General features: G+C 37.6%; 1 protein-coding gene and 1 non-coding gene across 2 annotated transcripts in view; one reads left to right on the forward strand and one right to left on the reverse strand.

Annotated features, from left to right (window-relative positions):
- LOC150097461 (coiled-coil domain-containing protein 43-like) overlaps window positions 1-3,190 on the reverse strand; it is a 63,355-nt gene extending 60,165 nt beyond the window's left edge. Inside the window, exon 1 of the mRNA XM_090407238.1 lies at window positions 2,978-3,190. Coding sequence (XP_090263364.1) covers window positions 2,978-3,142 — 165 coding nt within the window. The 5' untranslated portion in view covers window positions 3,143-3,190. The remainder of the gene's footprint in view (window positions 1-2,977) is intronic.
- An 11,594-nt stretch (window positions 3,191-14,784) lies between these two features.
- Window positions 14,785-14,865, forward strand: TRNAS-AGA (transfer RNA serine (anticodon AGA)). Its single transcript has one exon. It is a non-coding gene; the product is annotated as a tRNA-Ser (tRNA).
- The last annotated feature ends 1,694 nt before the right edge of the window (window positions 14,866-16,559 follow it).

Consider the following 16,559-nt stretch of genomic DNA (forward strand, 5'->3'; position numbering starts at 1 on the left):
TTATCACAGTGGCAACATGATCTGCAATCTTCACAAATCTTGCAATGTGCCTTCAGAACTTTACTCCACATCTACCACCACCCCAAGATCCTAAATCTCATTCACTTCCTGAGGTACAGCTCCACCAACACAATACATAGCCTTATATCTCTGCACCCTAAAGCATAGCATCTTGCATTTATTAACATTAAAAGGTACAATCCTACTCATTTGTCCAATCTAAAAGTCTATTCAAATCTGACTATAGAGAATTAACATCAGGCAATACTCCTGATAATTCTACCTAACTATGCATCATCAAACATTTCAAGATCCCCAATCAACCCACATGAAATATCATTAACATATAAGGTAAACAGTAGGGCCCAAGAACAGAACCCCCAAGGTGCACCACTAGTCACCTTTCCTTGTTTTTACTGCTCCATCATACACAACTTGCTGGTAGCATTCAGAAATCCAATCTTTAATCTACTTAAAATATGTAATCCAATCCCATCTTTTGCAATTGCTGCTGGAATTGCTAAATTCACCATATGGAATTGGATTAGATATTGTTAGCTTGAATATGAGGATGGGTGATTGAAAGATATCAAAAAGTGGTGTATGAGGGGGGGGGAACTGCCCCAGGAATCAGTCCCTGGTAATTATTATTATTCAGTTTTCATACTCATAACATTGGGAAGACATACAGCTGTCTGCTGATGATGATTGCAAAGATAAGCAGGGTAATTATTATTATTATTACTACTACTGCTATTAACATCAGACCTCTGTAGAGGGCAAAGACTCATTGAGGAAAGTGCACAATCTCATGAAAAAAAGCTAATCAAACGGTACATTAAACCCATTCACAGTTTCATCACTCACCACTTTCAGCAAATGCATTTGCAAGATGCTGTTGGCACATTCTCCCTCGATGAGTCTTTGGACTCCCTAGAGGTGTCACATAATAATAATTCCGCTGACCAAATGGAATGCACTGCCTGAAAGTAACAACCTGGTAACAGCCCCTTACCAACTTATATGCCTCAATCTTATCTCCTCTCCTATTCAAGACTCTGCAAGTTACATTCTCTCGATCTATACTAATATCCCACATTCCATAAACCAGACTCAATGAACCTCCTATGAACAGACTATATGTGGAATACTGTGCACAGCAGTCCATATGCAGTCTGTTCAAGACCTTATACAAGGGAACCATTACTTCTTTGCTTCTATATGTCAAGATGCTTCTGATCTTTGCCATAATCCATTGTAATGTTCTTACATTTTTAGCAATGTGACTCCTAAACTTCAGGTTTCTGTCTACCATCACTCCCAGATGTCTCATCTCTTCCACTTCAACTTCAAAATTTCCCCATTAATTGTATACTCTGCATCACAACCATGTCTACCAAATTTCAAGACATTGCACTTTGCAACATAAAACAAATAGCTTCAATCACTAACCCACTCCAACAGTCTATTGAGATCCTCCTGCAAGTCCATTTCTGCTCTGCACTTCATAGTTCTTCCTAACTTTGCATCACGAGCAAACAACTGCATATTTCCAATTAAGCTTTTCCAATATTATTAACATACAAGTTAAATAATGACGGCCTCAAAGCAGAACCTTTTGCACTCGGCTAGTGACCTTCGTCTTTTAGGATACACTTTCCCTCTATACACAACCTGCTGATATCTATTTGACAGCCAATCACCTATCCAACTGACTAGTCTCATGAAAAATCCAATTCAATCAGTTTTAATTTAGTTACCAGCTTGTTTGTTGTGTTGCAATCTATCAAAGGCCATTCAAAATCTAAGCATACCACTATATATATGCATCTCCCTTATCTAATGAACTTATCACTTTATTGTGGTACATAAAATGCTAAAATATGACCTCCATTAACACAACAATGCTGACCACCATAAGGAATACTGATAATATCAACCTAATTCTGAATCCTAGTACTTACCAACCTCTCTAACAGAGTGGCTTAGCCTGCCTTATTCCCCCCCTCCTTTGTAATTAAAAATGCAGCTGACATACAGCATCTCCAGAATAATTGAATAGAAATGAAATTGAAGGCACATGAGAATGGCTGCAAGTTCAATGTTAGTAAACGTAATGTCATGCATTTTAGCATGATGAGATATCCATGTTACATTGGCAGCATTATATTAGTAGACAGAAATATAGTTGATATATAGTTATTTTGCAAATACAACTCAGATGATAACTGCAATGTTAAAACAAACACTAACAAACTGTAAGAAAGTCATTTTGCCTCTTTATATGGCTTGATACCGCACCTGGTGTAGAGATCTGGTCTCTTTTTGTAGTGATGTAGACACTCTGAAGATGGCTGAAAGGAGAGTGTTAAAGATGGTATTGGGACTGTAGAACAGATTATGAGGGGAGATTGAGAATTTGTGGACTGCATACTGTAATCAAGGAAAAGAGAAGAAGAAAAAAAAAAAAGGAAAAGAGATATTAAGAGACCTACAAAGGGTTACATAGGATACCAGTTGTTGAATTTTTTTTTTTCTATTTTATGTTAGGAAAAGGCAGGCATTCATGGAAGCTGAGAATGCATGTAGTCAAGAAAGGGGTAAGAACTAGATTTTTAACTCAAAGAGCAGTGCATGGCTGGAATGATTGCCTTTAGTGATGGTGAACGAATTCCACAAAAAAGTATGACAACTGGTGTGGGTGATATGTGACAACTCTCGATGGTAATACACACACATATATAATACTTGACATTTAGGCATATAAATATGCCGGACTTTCTTCCAGAAGTATAACGAGGCAGAAATCCTTTTCATAAAATGTTAAACATTGGTATGTATATATATATATTTCTTCTGGAAGTATAACGAAACAGAAATCCCTTCTATAAAATGTTAAAGATCAGTGTTTGCATATATATATATAATACCGATAAATAGTAGAGTATATACATAGATATTGTATCAACTGACTTACCAATACTTCAACTAAAATTCCTTCAAGTGCTTCACGTTTTTCATCCTCTGATTCCCCGCCTTCTAAAATTCCTTTGATGTAAGTTCCGAATATCTCTTGATCAGTATTTAATGTTTTTAACTTTTCATAAAGCCATTCATCAAACACTTCTCTGGCGGCAGCCATCTTTAACTGCTCACAGCAGGTGAAACAGGTGCCCTCTTTTTCATTTAAATTGTTATCAACTATTCCACAGAAACCATTATCAAATCTGATTACGATTATAGTTTCAAAGTTTACACCATAAAGGGCACCCCTTGCAATAAGTGAATTATTCCATTCAGAGTAAATCCAATAATTTATAAACTTAACTCCACTGAAATATAATAATAAATACTAATACGAGAATCTTAGTATAGCTATTTTTAACTATAAATAAATAAATAAATAATAATAATAATAATAATAATAAATAAAGAAAATAACGTCATTATTTTAAAAATATTACCTCTGCACAAGGTCAGATCCAAAGTTCCATGGGCAGGAGTAGAAATATGGACAAATATTTCTTCGATGTTTAACATTTCTCATTTTATCAATACTAGTATAATTTAAGCCATATTTAACTAATAATGTTTCTAGTGTTTAATTTGCATTATAATTCAAAAATATACATAGATAATGTTATTATCGTTGTTTAATTTTTTTTTTAAATCACATACTGTATTTCTACTTCTTTTAAGAGCAAAGATCACTTCTCACTACTAAATGTCCAGTTTTCCTGAGGTAAGGGTGAAAGGAAGAGTATCTGGGTATGTAATTATATCGGCCTGAAATTTTTGAAACACACAGAAAACTTCAACATCAGAGGCAACACTAGCAACAAATTATTATTTGTTGTTATTATTATTATTACATAACATTTCCAGGGAGTCCAAAAACTCATCGAGGGAGGGCATCTATTCCACAACTCTCTTTCTCCCCCACTCAATCCACCGACTACAGCTACCTTCATCATCTACACCAACGCCATCTACCCCCGAACACTGCCACTAGTATTTCACAGACAATCACAAACATCCATGCCCAAGGAGGGATTCGAACCCACAGCCTTTTGGCTGGAGAGTGGATACGCTAACCACTCGGCCAACCAGACCGGCAAGCACACAAAATAACAACTGGTCAGTGATTGTTATTCAATGGTAAAACTGTAATTACCGAATATTATAGATGACTATTATATTCAAATTCCGAATATTCAAAAAATAAATATAGCAAATGAAAATACACCGCATTTAAGTGTTCATTACCTCAAGCTAGTAAAGGTGCTGCTTGCTTGCTTCCACTTAAAATAATCAAAGAAACGTAAGACTATTTGTAATTATAATAATTGGGTTTCTTTATCATCATGAAGAAAATCCAATGATTGATTTCTCAATCAATCCTATCTTGAGCTATTCTAAGTTCTTCTGGCCATCTGTACCTAACCAATGTATTGTGCCTTCCAGCTTGATCTAAGCGGTGATCTTTAGTATTAACATTACTCCCAAGCCTCCATGGAATCCAAAGCTCCTAGTAGGAGATCTAGTACTCACAGAAGACAATAACTATGATAAATTTCCTTCACATCCAATGTTTGAGCATGCACCACCTAATCTGGTAATGCGTTCCATTACACCAACGCCATGCAAACAAATCTCCTTTTCACTTTCTTAATCACATGACCTTTGTTCTAGGGATGACATCCTATTCTCGTTGTTTCATCGCCGATTATCCTATGCAATAATTCCCCAGTATTTATCTTCTGGGAACCTCTCACTAACATAACATCTCAATCATATAGCTCCTCTTCCTCCTTCTACACACCAAGCTCTGCACGCCACATTCCTTTAATCTCAATACTCAATGGTAATCTTGGTTATTTGCCTTTGCACTCTTCGATGATTCTTCATCGTCAATATAGCCAAATGACCAGATCTGTGCCCAGAAATCCAAATGAAACCTAAGAGTGAAGCCTCCTCATTTGTACTTCTCACCGCTCTTCACATTCTGGTAAAAATAATCGGGATAATAACCCTAACAAACTTTGCAATTAGCCCCTGAACTTCAGATCCTTGTCCACCAAGATTGTCTGGCTCCTCCGTTTCCTGAAGCAAAGTTGTTCCAATATGATAAATCTTATACCATCTTCTCTGATACAATGCATAACTATACACTCAGTAACATTGAAATAACATCCAAATTCAACCGAAAAGCAATAACCTGTTCAAATCCTTTTGTAGCATGACATCATAACTTTGTGCCAATGCTCTTTCTAAATTATCATCAGCAACAAACTGAATATCTGAGCAAGAACTGAATATGTCCTCTTACACTTTGAACGAATTACAGAGCAAAACTGTTCACAAAACAATGCCCTGAAGTATCCGACTAGTGCAATGTTCAAAAACACAACGTCGCCTTTGTGTGTTTGAACAATGCACTAACATGCACAACTCGCTGACTTCTATCAGCAAACTATCACAGTAACCAATCTATAAAATTCATACCAATACCATTCATCCCATCCTGCTCAATTTCAAAAAAATTATTCTAAGTATTTCCTCTGTTCAATACACTAGTCACCTAATTGCAAAATGTGACGACGTTAATTACTAAAGAATTACTTCCTCTTAACAAAACAATGATACTTTCAGATAGATTACCATTTTGTACAATCCAGGTTTTCATTATCTCTCTCTCTCTCTCTCTCTAACGATACCCGCAACACCATTACCACTAAACTACACACACACGCACACACACACACACACACACTGGCCTACATACATTTTGACACTGACTTAAATTCTGACTTATATGGTGTCACTATTTGTCCTTCTTTTCACTCCTCTGGGACCGTCCATGTTGTTGTCAGACATTTGTTGAACAGCCAAGCAAAGGACACTGGTACCTCTTTTGCGCATTTCTGGAAATATAACTGGTGATATCCGATTCAGTTCCATAGCCTTATTAACATCCAAGCTACTTAATATTTGATACACTTCCAATTTTCTTCGTTAGTGCATTTCATGTACAGGGAAAGAAAAGTGTTACATAATAATAGGAACAAGGCAAACATTCAGTTCGTTGCTGTTTTGCCTTGTTCCTATTGTTATTTAGCAGTTTTCTTTTCCTGTACATGAAACGCACTAACGAATTACTCATTAAACAATTCCTTTGCATCTTCAACAGATTTGCCCATCTTCCATTCTTCAGAAACTAAAGTGACTCTTCCATATTTACATTTTTTCCCCTACTAGCACATAACAGTAGGATTCTGTATGGTTTTCTTTTACCAAATGAGCAGATCTCCTTTCATATGCCAATTTCCATTTTTATCACGATGCTCCCAACTTACAATTTATACTCCTAAAATTATACAAGAACTTCTGAGAAAAAGCTGCTGCATAGTTCCATGATGCATTTTACTCAACTTGATTTATCCTCCGAACTTTGGAATACGATCTGAAATTGTTATAAGTAAATGATTTTGGACAAAGTCTAGCCTCTGGTGATTGTCTCCCCCTTCAACTAGTTGAGACACGGCACATCACCAATCTATTTCATTAAATTATTAGTCCCCTGTCTGTAATTTTACATATCACTCTTGTTCCATGAAGCTTGTTCCAACCTACCCAAATTTGGAACCATACAATCGCTTCCCCCAATTGGTGGTATTGTGGTGACATCGTCTGTTATCACTGTATGAGGCAAAATTTTCAAATCCAAAAGTCATGTCCCCCGTGTTCTTTTAGCTACAAGCTGCATAAAGTAATTATCTCCAAGTAACTGAAGGAATGTATCATCTTACTGGAACATATTTTTGAACAATGCTTGAATGGTGAAACTCATCCATTATCATCGCCTCACCACACCATACTCTTCTGTCTGAAAATTTCAGAATCGTATTCCATTGCCTTTCTTTGACGGTAGAAACATGTCACTAAATATCTAAATAGTGTGCTTACTTTAACCTCAGACTAAAAGGCATCAGAGTCATTTTCAATATTGATTTCTTCATGTTCCATCTGAAGAGGACACAACTCTTCTGAAATTATCAATAACCCCACTTCCTCATTAATATTTACTCTATTTTCAAAAATTCTAATAATCGTCAGGGTCTATTTCCATAAGTAATTTATTCTCCTTCTTCCTATCATAATTTCGACACCTGTTCCATTTTCATATATTTCGCTATAGAGTCCCCATACAATGGTACAATACTTTCCACCATTTCACCTATTACTCTCTTCTTTAAATATCTTATCTAATTCTGCCCTCTCCACAATTCATTCCTGAACCTTACCAATTCTTTACATTTCATATAGTTTCTACTAGTTATGTACTATTCTACTTTCGTTATACCATTATTCGCATCGCCCTTTGTAGGACTAATCTCTGGTGTGCCATTCACCACATTTTTATATTTCAGCATTCTCTATGATGGAAAAGCTGACATCATCACCATCGACTGCTTCTTTCACCAGATGCTCGATCGCTTTCTTTCATAATTTTCTTACTGCTTACTCGCTGTTCTTTTGCAATATCTTTTTTTCTGTCAAGAGCACCTATTCTTCTTGTTATATTTTCGCTACTAGTACTTATAGTCACCGATACATGGCTGCCGATGAACTCTGCCTTTTGCAGACCCCTTCTATTTCCCTTAATTCATAATTTATCCAGATAATCAAACGAATGCATCTAATCCACTTACCATTTCATAAAACAACAAAAATCGATATTTAACTCATATATAGACAAAGTTGGTATCATCTCGATTCAATGCCTGTCATTATACATCGTTCTAAGTCAAAGGATTTTATAAGAATACTGAAACAAGTCCACGTGTTAGTAACACTGAAAGCGCACAATGTCTACAACAAGAACACTCACATAAAAACTCAGAGTTAATTAACCCATAAATTATTATCTGAATCTTCAGTGATCTTCCAGAAATTCTCCTTCATATTTTTCAATTCCCGTGGTAGGTTTGGTCATTTTTCAGTCAAAATCCATGTTTCCATTTCACATGTCATGAACAAAGTATACATGGAGTTTTCTAGAGGATACGTGGGCTGTTCAATAAGTAATAAGACTAATTTTACTGTGGCGACACCACTCATTACAATATTAATTTCTGTGGAATAAAGAAATGTTGCTATCTGTGTTAACAAAAGAGGTTGATAGATGGCCTATACGGGCTGATGTGCCAGAGTGTCGCGTGACTAAACGCAAGTGCTCATTGGCGCGCCTGCGAGGTGCGAACAGTCTTCGCTATGGAAGCGTCCTTGGAACAGCGTTATGCGATTAAATTTTGTGTGCGTTTTGCAAAAATCGGCATCGGACACTTTTAACATGATACGCGAAGCTTTCCACGATGAAGCAATGTCGACGGCAAGTGTTATTCGCTGGCATAAAACTTTTAAGGAAGGAAGGCAAAATGTGGAAGATCTTGAACGTGAGGGAAGACCTTCAACGTCCATCACAGAGACAATGATCAACACAGCAGCAATTATCATCAAGCACGTCAAAAGGAAGCGTCCATTGCTGAAGAATGGCTTCTTATTGCACCACGATAATGCAAGGCCACATATTGCTGGTTGTGTAGTGGACGTTTTGCAGAAGAACAACACACAGAGATATCCTACCACACACCCTCCATACAGTCCTGATCTCGCACCGTGCGATTTCTGGCTGTTTCCTCAGCTCAAGAAACCACTAAGAGGCCGCCATTTCCAAAGGAACAAAGCATGTGTAAAAGCTGCGGAGGCGGTTTTGAAAAAACTCTCAAAAAACGGACTCACATGTGTTTAAGAAGTGGACGCAACGTTGGGACAAATACATCGCGTCTCACAGTAGTTACTTCGAAAAAGACCATGTAAATGATGACGATTAAAGGTAAACTGTTTTCTGTATAAATATACTCTTATTACTTATTAAACAGCCTACGTACTTAAACAATTTGAATTCTCCCTATAATTTCTTATATATACTGTGTGTGTGTGTGTGTGTGATTGTGTTTTGTGTGTGTGTGTGTGTGTGTGTGTGTGTGTGTGTGTGTGTGTGTGTGTGTGTGTGTGTGTGTGTGTGTGTGTGTGTGTGTGTGTGTGTGTGTGTGTGTGTGTGTGTGTGTGTGTGTGTGTGCGTGCGTGCGTGCGTGTGTGTGTGTGTGTGTGTGTGTGTGTCAAAAGAAAATTTCTTAGATATTATTATTATGGACAATTCCAAAGAGTCCTTAGACTCATCAAGGGAGGCCCTAACATCATGTCAAGAACAACTATTCAACATTCACAAAGTATCTATCATACTTCGCCTTGAACTCATTCACAGTCATGGCACACAAAACAGACTTTGGCAGCTTATTCCACTCATTCACCATTCTAAAACATCTAGTTCTAACACCCTTCACGAGTTTCCATTGATGGCCACTAGTCCTCCGACCACCAGTCCTGTTCACAAAAATATCTTCAGAATTATATTATAGAAACCGTTCAGTAATTTGAATGTCTTAATCATATGCCCCCCCCCCTTTTCTATCTATCAACCAAATTCTGCAACCCACAAATCTTCAACCTGTTCTCATAAGGTTCATTCTATAGACCTGCTATCATCTTGGTGACTCGTCTCTGGATCCTTTCCACCTCCTCTCCACCAGAAAGAAACCCTGTCACCCATATCTGGACACAATAGTCTAGTGGGGTCTTATCAAGACTCGATACAGAGGAAAAATAAATTGCTTGTCTCTGATCGTCAAAGTATCCTTCAGTAACAAAGTGATTTGATGGGCTGATTTAGCCACTTTTGCAATGTACCCACTAAATTTCAATTCCATATCCACCAATACTCCCAAATCCCTGGCCTCATCAATCTTCTAGAGTACAGTTCCACCAATGTGGTACACTGCTGCTAATCGTTTCACCCCAAAATGCATAACCTTACATATTGCCACAATAAATTGACATCAATTCTCATTAGTGCAGTCCTCCAAATTATCCAAATAATCCTGCAAAATTTCGACATCCTCAGCATTCAATATTGCTCTACGCAACTTTGTATCATCAGCAAACAAATGAACAGTTCCTCTCAGGTCCTTTTCTATATCGTTAATGAAAAAATTAAACAGTAGTGGTCCAAGAACAGAACCCTGCAGCACAGCCCTAGTCACAGGCTGTATTTTGGACTCTACTCCTGAATAAAGTACTCTCTAATATCTCTCCATCAACCACCCTCCTATCCATCTCTCCAACCCTATTTCCATCCCCATATGATTCAGTTTATTGATTATCAAATTCGTGTGGTATCCTGTCATAGGGCTTAACAAGGTCCAGCAGTATCACTGTAAACCCATTACCTTTATATCCAGTTCTGCCATCACTGTGTTATAAAACGTGAACATGTTACTGAGGCATGATCTGTCCTTCACAAAACCACGCTGTCCCCCATACATTATCCCATTTTCGTCTATCCATTCCTGTAATTTCCTCTTGACTACTTTCTCCAAGACCTTGACAACGATTCCAGATATGCAGATCGGCCGATAATTTTCAACAGCCGTCTTGGAACCTCCTTTATGCAGTGGAACTATTTTCCCCTCTTTCCACCCCCTCGGGACTAACCCAGACCCGAGACTCAAATTAAACAAAATGGTCAAGGGCGCTGACAATTCTTTAGCTGCTTAACGTACGACACGAGCTGGTATACCATCAAATCCTACAGATGTATTCACATTGAGGTTTTGTAATAGACTATTCACCTCCACTTCATTCACCACAATTCCCGTATAAGCTGTTGGTTCCTTCATTCCTGAAATATCACCACCTGGATGATATACTCTTGCAAAGTGCTCGCTCAGTAATTCCACTATATCATCTGATTCGGTTACCTCCCTACCATTGGCATTTTTTAAAATCATTCTGCCACGTACATTTTTTCTTTTACTTGCAACATATCGAATAAACTGTTTGAGATTCTCTTTAGCCAGCATGGCTAATTTTCATACATTTAATCCCTACTTGATTTACTATTTGCACTCTAGGTATACAGTCAGCCATTGCCTCTTACAAACATTCATTAACCACCTTCCATGCACTATCAACATTCAACCCTTGCAGTTTTACATGCCATGGCACTGAACCAAGCAATCTCCCAAGCTTGTCATACTTAGCAGCCCGGTAATTCCACATATATCCTGTCATAATTAAAAATTCCACACATTTAGCCACCTCGCAGGTCAAGACCCTACGATCAACCTCACCAATTGGTGGCAACGTGATCATATTCATTATAGCCACATTCTCAGATGCAATTACTAGGTCAAGAACTCTCTGACCCCCTAGTATTTTGCATTACATACTTTTGCAGATAGTTATCCCTTAATTACTACATAAAATCCAATTCCCTCTACCCATGTGTCCTCTCCTCCTTCCAATCAATGTTACCACCTGATATCATTTTTTTCTATACGATGCTCCCTCCACTCTGATCTTTTTTCCTAGATAAACAGGAAAGGAATATACTATATTCATTTTCCACAGCTTTCCATGTATGGAAATTTTAAGGTATGTATTTAGCTTGTGCAGCTTAGTAGAAGTAGCTCATGATGCTTCCACGGCGCCTGAAGAATGGCGACCTTAAATCAATTCTAATCGCCGACTAGAGAAACTTTCCGATACCTTTTTTCAACTGGTTCCCGAATTAGTCGAGCCCTGGAACATGCAAGGATTTTTTTATGGCGGAAACTCAGGTTTTTCTTTCCATTAACTCAAGAAAATCGACCCTATAACCTGCCTTATATAACCTGCCCTATTTCTGATTGGCTACTCGTGAAGATTGACTGCTTGTTCACTCCGATGTTTGATAAGGCTAAACGGCCTAGTCTATTCCTTACAGAAGAATAAAAGGCGTTAACAGATGTATTTATTAAGTTAAGAGGATAATAAATCCCGTATTAGAAATATATACACGTTAGCACAAGAATAATGTTTAATTTGCCAAATTCGATCTGAATATTACAGACCATCTTCAGTGGCTACATAGGAATAGTTTTAAATAACAAAGTGGAATATGAACAACTGATCGTTCACACATAGAACGAGCCACGTGATGTCATATTGCTAAGTATTAGAAGAGTAAACATTTTGTAAAACACATAATCATCATTCATCATCATGCATATCAAGGATTTAGGCCTGCATGGCCTGTTCCGGCCTTAGAAGTCATCGTTGAATCGATTAAGAGGACGTCCTGGTTTTCTTTTTCCTAATGGCTTGTACTCTAAGGCTTGTTTTGGTACTGATTTAAAAAAAAAAAATTTTTAAAAAAATGTGTTATCCCGATTAAACTTTCCCAAATTTTTGATACAGATATACAGTCATTGCGATTCAAGTTAGGACGTTGAAGTAAGGCCTCTATAGAACGTTGTAAAGAGCGTTTCGCTACATCCAGAACTACATTCATCCGGTAAATTAGGCAAACCATCAGTAACTCAAGGTAAGTTACAAGCGAGGATCATCTTTTTAAAAAAATGCCGCGACAACAAGATAATTCCTAATTTCGCTAAGAGTAAAGAAACTATTAAATCTCCTGGAGTTCATAATATTTACAGTAACACCAGTTTATCTTTAATCCGTAATCAACTCAAAGCTGCTAAACATGACCTGGCTATTAACATTCAGCTAGTTTCTGATCTCCGTATCTATATCTCCACAAACTTAGAACCACATCTTTCAAACATAGTTCTGGATGTAGCTAAACGCTCTTATAAAAAAACAGAATCAACATCTAAACAACAAATATGATGTTCTTGTTTCTAAACAAATCAAGCCTTTCCAAGTTCCAGATAATTGGATCGTCAACGTATCCAGTCGGCCTTTAACCGATAATGAAACACTCATCCTCTCAAAAGGACATGATTTCTCTATTGTCCCGAAAAAGATTCCATATCTAGATTTTCTAGTTAATATCGAACGAACACTCATTCATCTGTCAAGTGAAAAAGCTAATGCTCTCCGTCTAGAAGTTGCTTCTTCGCTACTTAAAGCCAAGCTTCCTCCTTCGAACATATCTCCTTCTGAAAAGAAAGCTATACCTTCCTTAAGAAACAACAGTAACGTCATCATTACCAAAGCTGACAAGGGAAAAGCGACAGTAATTATGGACTCTTCAAACTATAGAAGAAAACTTTTCCTTTTACTTACCAGGAACTCAACTACGATCCAACCAACAGACAACCGAAGAAATTAAATTCCCTTCTAGATGAGGTCATAAGTTTAGATGTAGACACTATTGAAAGACAAAAAACTCATTTTGCAAGGCCTCCCAGGTTTTATGGTCTACCAAAAATACATAAGACAGATATTCCTCTTTTCCCTATAGTGGATTGTATTGATTCTACTACCTATCGCACAGCCAAATATCTATGTAAATTATTGAAGTCACACATTGGCAACTCACGCTCTTTTTTGAAAAACTCTTCTGATTTCTTAAATAAATTAAAAAACTTCTCTTTACAACCTACAGATCTTATGGTTGCCTTTGATATAGAATCTTTATATACGAATGTACCTCTCAAAGAGACGTTGGAATTACTAGCTGACATCTTCCCAGAAGATATTATAAAACTATTTGATTTCGTAATGCACTCTGGATATTTCTTATGTCAAAATAAATTTTACAACCAAGTGGAAGGAACAGCCGTGGGGCGCCCACTTTCTCCTACTCTTGCAAACTTTTATTTAGAACATCCAGAAGTCCTGTTCTCATCTATATTCCCTCAACCATCCTTTTGGGTTAGATATATAGACGACATCTTTGCTATATAGCCTCACGACAGAGACTCCTTACCTTCCTTTTTAGGCAGTATCAATGCCTTACATCCTCGTATAAAGTTTACCATGGAAATTGAAAAAGACAACAAGTTATCATTTTTAGATGTCCTCATCCGTTCACCTTCTGGTATTCTTACAACAACAGCTTACAGAAAACCAACTTTCACAGGTCGTCATATTCTCAAAGAATCTGCTCATCACCCTGGTCAAAAAAACAGGAGTCACAAAATGTTTAATCCGACGAGCAAAAACTAACTGTTCAACTTTTCATTTATTACAGAAGGAACTTTCAACTATCAAACATCACATGAAACTAAATGGATTCTCCGAAAAGAGTACTCAACATCTTTTCGATTCTTACAAACCAATACAGAACAAAGATTCAATACGTCGAGTTCCAATTCCTTACGTTTCCGCGATTTCAGAACTAATTTCGAGAATTCTAAAGAAATATGCTCTAACAGCCACTTATACACTTATTAACAATTTATCCACCTATCCACCTAGTGTCCTTCATCTAAAGATAAACGCTCAACCTTGTCTCTACCTGGTGTGTATCAAGTTCCTTGTAATTGCAATCTTTCTTACTTTGGACAAACTGGACGTTCCATAGAAAAAAGAATTCAAGGGCATCAGTCATCAATTCAACACAACAAACCTGAGAAATCTGGATTAGCTCAGCATGGATTAGAAACAAACCACAACATTCTTTGGTCCAAGACTCTCCTCCTACACAGATGTCGCTACAAATTTGAACGTTTATTTAAAGAAAGTGTAGAGGCCCTACTTCAATGTCCTAACTTGAATCGTAATGACTGTATATCTATATCAAAAATTTGGGAAAGTTTAATATGGATAACACATTAATTATTTTATTTTTTTTTTAATCAGTATAATGTTATTAAAGATCATTATATGAATTTGTGAATTAATATCTTTAATTAGTCGCCCGTAATATGTGCGGTCGTGGCCGAGTGGTTAAGGCGACAGACTAGAAATCTGTTGGGTCTCCCCTCACAGGTTCGAATCCTGTCGGCTGCAGAGTATTTTTTCGTGAAGCGGCTAAAGAATTATCAGTGCCCTTGACCATGTTGTTTAATCTGAGTCTCGAGTCTGGTTTCGTCCCGAAGGTGTGGAAAGAGGGGAAAATAGTTCCACTGCATAAAGGAGGATCCAAGACTACTGTTGCAAATTACCGACTAATCAGCATATCAGGAGTCGTTGTCAAGGTCTTGAAGAAAGAAGTCAAGGGAAAAATACAGGAATGGATTGATGAAAATGAGATACTGTATGGGGGGACAGCGTGGCATTGTGAAGGGTAGATCATGCCTCAGTAACTTCCTCAAGTTTTATAACACAGTGATGGCCGAACTGGATAAGGGTAATGGGTTTACAATGAATCTGCTGGACCTGGCTAAGGCATTTGACAGGATACTACATGGAATTCTAATCCGTCAACTACAATATATGGGAATGGATACAGGGTTGGTGAGATGGATAGGTGGGTGGTTGATGGAGAGATATCAGAGAGTAGTTTATTCAGGAGTAGAGTCCAAAACACGGCCTGTGACTAGTGGTGTGCTGCAGGGTTGTGCTCTTGGACCACTGCTGTTTAATTTGTTCATTAACAATATAGGCAAAGATCTAAGAGGAACAGTTCATTTGTTCGCTGATGATGCAAAGTTGGGTAGGGCAATAGTGAATGCAGAAGATGTCAAAATCTTGCAGGACGACTTGGATAGATTGGAGTTCTGGGCTAAGGAGAATGGATGTCAATTTAATATGACAAAATGTAACGTTATGCATTTTGGGGTGAAAAGATTAGCAGCAGTATAACACATTGGTGGAACTGTACTCCAGGAGATTGATGAGGCCAGGTACTTGGGAGTGTTGGTGGATAGGGAGATGAAGTTTAGTGGGAACATTGCAAAAGTGGCTAAATCAGCTCATCGATTCACTTGGTTGTTGAAAAATACCTTGACGAGCAGAGACAAGCAAGTTATTGTACCTCTGTACCGAGCCTTGATAAGACCTCATCTCGACTACTGTGCCCAGATTTGGTCACCTAGGTATATTCTTGAAGGGGAGGAGGTGGAGAGGATCCAGAGGCAAGTGACCAAGATGAAAGCAGGTCTATGGAATGAACCTTATGAGAACAGGTTGAAGATTTGTGGGTTGCAGAAATTAGTTGATAGGCGGAAAAGGGGAGATATGATTCAGATACAACTTACTTAAGGGTTTCTATAGGATTAATTCAGAGGATATTTTTGAGATCAGGACTGGTGGTGGGAGAACTAGGGGACACCTATGGAAGCTGGAAAAGAGTGTGGTTAGCAAGGGTTAGAGCTGGGTTCTTTACTTTTAGAGTGGTAAATGAGTGGAATAAGCTGCCAGAGTCTGTTGTGGGTGCTATGACGGTGAGTGAGTTCAAGGCAAAGTATGATAGATACTGTGAGAATGTTGTATAGTTGTGTGAACATGATGTTTAGAGCCTCCCTCAATCAGTCTAAGGACTCCCTGGAGTCGCCCAGAATAATAATAATAATAATTATTATTATTATGTTTTTTACAAAATGTTTACTCTTCTAACACTTAGCGGACATCACGCGGCTCGTTCTATGTGTGAATGATCAATTGTTCGTATTCCACTTTGTTTTTTAAAACTATTTCTATGTAGCCACTGAAGATGGTCTGTAATATTCAGACCGAAATATTTGGCAAATTAAACATTATTC

The sequence above is a fragment of the Typopeltis vanoorti genome, chromosome 17 (genome assembly GCF_054136105.1).
Source record: "Typopeltis vanoorti isolate ZY-2024b chromosome 17, IOZ_Tvanoo_1.0, whole genome shotgun sequence".
Taxonomy (NCBI): Eukaryota; Metazoa; Arthropoda; class Arachnida; order Uropygi; family Thelyphonidae; genus Typopeltis; species Typopeltis vanoorti.